At 40.3% G+C, this 4,093-nt stretch overlaps 1 protein-coding gene across 1 annotated transcript; it reads right to left on the reverse strand.

Annotated features, from left to right (window-relative positions):
• Window positions 1–632: 632 nt before the first annotated feature.
• Window positions 633–3,854, reverse strand: LOC128196741 (uncharacterized). Its single transcript, XM_052878264.1, has one exon. The coding sequence runs from the start codon at window positions 3,852–3,854 to the stop codon at window positions 633–635; it is 3,222 nt and encodes a 1,073-aa protein (XP_052734224.1).
• Between the last annotated feature and the right edge of the window lie 239 nt (window positions 3,855–4,093).

Consider the following 4,093-nt stretch of genomic DNA (forward strand, 5'->3'; position numbering starts at 1 on the left):
CAAATGTTAAGATCGTTTCAGTATATTCAGAATGATGTCTTTGTTCAAAACATCTCTCCGACCTTACTGTGAATCTTGCCCAAATGATGAAATAAAATTAGATTTTTATGGTTTTTCTTTGATTTCAATCTAAACAAAATTTCTAATTTAAACAAAATGATGGAAAACAAGGTTCAAAAGAAAAAAAAATATTTACAAAGAAAAATACGAAAAAAAAAAAAGACTTCGAATGAAATGAACGCCATGAGCATGAAGAACACAATTTTGAGACCAATATGCATATGAGACAAAGAAAAGGGAAGAGAAGAACAAAGAACTCGTAAACAAATTTGCACAATCTGAAATTTTGATGACTCTCTTTTTTTATTTTATTTATTTATTATTTTTTTTTATTTGTTTTCTTCCACGACATCCTTGAGGTCCGAGTTTGTGCTCAATGGAATATACCCGTGATGCTTTAACTATTATTACTTTCCTTATTTTACTTTGAAACTCAGTGTGATATGAATCGTGTCGAAGAGCAAAAGATGAAAAAGTCGGATAATTTTATTGAAAGAAGTAACACAGAATACAACCAAATTTTCACAAAACAGTGTTAATATCCCTTAGTAGCATCCCCTATCTCGGAATCATCATGCGTAAAACTTTTTTACCACATCAGAATTGACCGGTAAAGGTAACTCCTCTCCGTCCATCCTTGTGAGAATAAGTGCCCCTCCAGAGAACGCCCTTTTTACTACGAATGGCCCTTCATAATTTGGTGTCCATTTGCCTCTGAAATCCCTTTGTATGGGCAATATCTTCATTAACACCAGTTCGCCTTCATGGAAATCCCTTGGATGTACTTTTTTGTCGAAAGCCTTTTTCATTCTTCTTTGATACAATTGCCCGTGGCACACCGCTGTCAGTCTCTTCTCTTCGATGAGATTGAGCTGGTCAAACCGAGCTTGAACCCACTCAGCTTCCTCCAATTGGGTTTCCAATAAAATTCGTAGAGATGGGACTTCCACCTCAAATGGAAGCACTGCTTCCATCCCATACACCAGCGAGAAAGGTGTGGCACCAGTGGACGTTCGTACTGAAGTACGATATCCATGTAAAGCAAAGGGAAGCATTTCATGCCAATCCTTATAGGTGACCACCATCTTTTGCACGATCTTCTTGATATTCTTATTAGCAGCTTCTACTGCCCCATTCATTTTTGGACGATAAGGGGAAGAATTAAGATGATGAATTTTGAACTCCTCACATAACTCTGCCATCATCCGGTTGTTCAGGTTGGTGGCATTATCAGTGATGATCTTGTTAGGCAACCCATATCTGCAGATCAACTCCCTTTTTATGAATCTGGTCACCACCTTTCTAGTCACGTTGGGATAAGATACGGCTTCGACCCACTTGGTAAAGTAATCGATTGCGACCAGTATGAAACGGTGTCCATTTGATGCTTTTGGCTCTATAGCTCCAATAACATCTATTCCCCACATTGAAAACGACCATGGTGCAGACAACACGTTCAAAGTCGTGGGTGATACATTGATATTGTCTGCATGCATCTGACATTTCTCGCACCTCCTTACATGTGTACAACAATCATTTTCCATGGTTAACCAGAAGTAACCAGCTCTCAGGATCTTCCTAGCCATGGAGTGTCCATTCATGTGTGTGCCGAACGTACCTTCGTGCACTTCTTTCAATATCAATTCGGCTTCTTTTGTATCTACACATCTGAGGAGAATCATGTCATGATTTCTCTTGTATAAAATGTCCCCACTCAAAATAAAGCTACCAGCCAACCTTCGTAACGACCTTTTATCGTTTTCAGATGCTTTTTCAGGATATTCTTGGGTTTTAAGATAGTGCTTGATATCGAAGTACCAAGGTTTACCATCCACCTCCTCCTTGATGAACTGGCAATATGCTGGCTCCGTATGGCTCTTCATTTCAATCACTGGTAATTCTGTATTCGGGTCAACCTCAAACATGGATGACAAAGTAGCCAACGCGTCTGCTAACTGGTTATCTTCCCGTGGTATGTGGTTAAATGTGATGATGTCGAAACACTCCATTAATCCTTTGATGTATGCCTGGTAAGGGATTAATTTTGCGTCTCTTGTTTCCCACTCTCCCTTCAACTGGTTGATGACTAAAGCTGAATCTCCATATACTTCCAGAATTTTCACTTTGAACTCTATTGCCGCCCGAATACCCATAGCGCAGGCCTCATATTCTGCAATGTTATTCGTGCAATCAAAACACAGCCTTGATGTCATGGGCATATACTGCTGCTCTGGAGAGATTAGTACTGCCCCTATGCCATGCCCCATCATATTCGACGCTCCATCAAATAGTAATATCCATGTTTCTTCGTCTCGGTATTTCCTGCCTTCTTTGAATAGGACCATGATATCTTCATCAGGAAACTCGGGCTGCATTGGCTGATAATCATTGATGGGTTGATGCGCCAGGTATTCTGCTAATGCACTACCTTTGACGGATTTCTGAGTGACATATACGATGTCATACTCTGACAATAGCACCTGCCACCGAGCTATCCTTCCAGTGAGAGCGGGCTTTTCAAAAATGAACTTGATAGGATCCATCTTGGATATCAACAATGTAGAGTGACTCAACATGTATTGCCTTAGGCGATGAGCGGCCCATGCCAATGCACAACAAGTTCGCTCTAACGATGAATATCGTTGTTCGCAGTCTGTGAATTTCTTGCTCAAGTAATATATCGCATGCTCCCTTTTTCCAGCTTCATCATATTGACCCAATACACAACCCATTGACCTTTCCAATACAGTTAAGTACAAAATGAGTGGTCTTCCTGGCTCGGGTGGACGCAATACAGGTGGGTCTTGCAGGTATTGTTTGATTTTTTCAAAAGCGGCTTGACAATCCTCATTCCAAACCATAACCTGATTCTTCCGCAGCAACTTGAACATTGGTTCGCAGGTAGCAGTTAATTGGGAGATGAATCTAGCAATGTAGTTCAATCTACCCAGAAAACCGCGAACCTCCTTCTCTGTGCTAGGCGCAGGCATTTCTGATATCGCTCGCACTTTGTCAGGATCCACTTCTATCCCCTTTTGGCTAACCACGAAGCCCAACAACTTCCCGGATTTTACTCCAAATGTGCATTTGACAGGGTTTAACCTGAGTTTATACTTTCTCAATTTCTCAAATAATTTCTTCAAGTTGAGGACATGTTCTTCTTCTGATTCAGACTTTGCAATCATATCATCCACATAAACCTCGATCTCCTTGTGCATCATATCATGAAAAAGTGTCACCATCGCCCTTTGATATGTTGCCCCGGCATTCTTGAGCCCAAAAGACATTACCTTATAACAAAAGGTCCCCCACAACGTGATGAAGGTCGTCTTTTCCATGTCCTCAGGCGCCATCTTAATCTGATTATAGCCCGAGAAACCATCCATGAACGAAAATAGCGAGTACTTGGCCGTATTGTCAACTAAAGTGTCGATGTGTGGTAACGGGAAGTTATCCTTCGGACTTGCACGATTCAAATCACGATAGTCGACGCACATTCGAACCTTCCCATCTTTCTTAGGCACTGGTACAATATTTGCCACCCATTGTGGGTATTTCGCCACAGCCAGAAATCCTGCGTCGAATTGCTTCTTTACCTCTTCCTTAATTTTCAATGACATTTCTGGTTTCATTCTTCTTAGTCTTTGCTTGACTGGAAGGCATTCCTGCTTAAGTGGGAGCTTGTGTTGCACAATATCAGTATCCAAACCTGGCATGTCTTTGTAAGACCAAGCGAAAACATCCTTAAACTCCTTCAGTAGGGCTCGCAGCCCTTTCCTCACTTCCTCTTTCATGCTAGTTGATGAATCATTATTTTCTTCACTTCACTTAGTTTATTGTACTATAATTAGTCGGGGAATTGTGCTTAAACGTCCGGTATTTTCCTGTTTTTCTTAATTGTGCTTAAATTGATCAGAAATTCTTATTTTACTTAATTTGAATTATCTGAGTTATTTATTTACATAATTGATTGTAGGGAAATTGTTGGACAATATTTTGGGACTAAAAGAGAAATTTATGATTAATCATATTT

The sequence above is a fragment of the Vigna angularis genome, chromosome 5, assembly GCF_016808095.1.
Source record: "Vigna angularis cultivar LongXiaoDou No.4 chromosome 5, ASM1680809v1, whole genome shotgun sequence".
Taxonomy (NCBI): domain Eukaryota; kingdom Viridiplantae; phylum Streptophyta; class Magnoliopsida; order Fabales; family Fabaceae; genus Vigna; species Vigna angularis.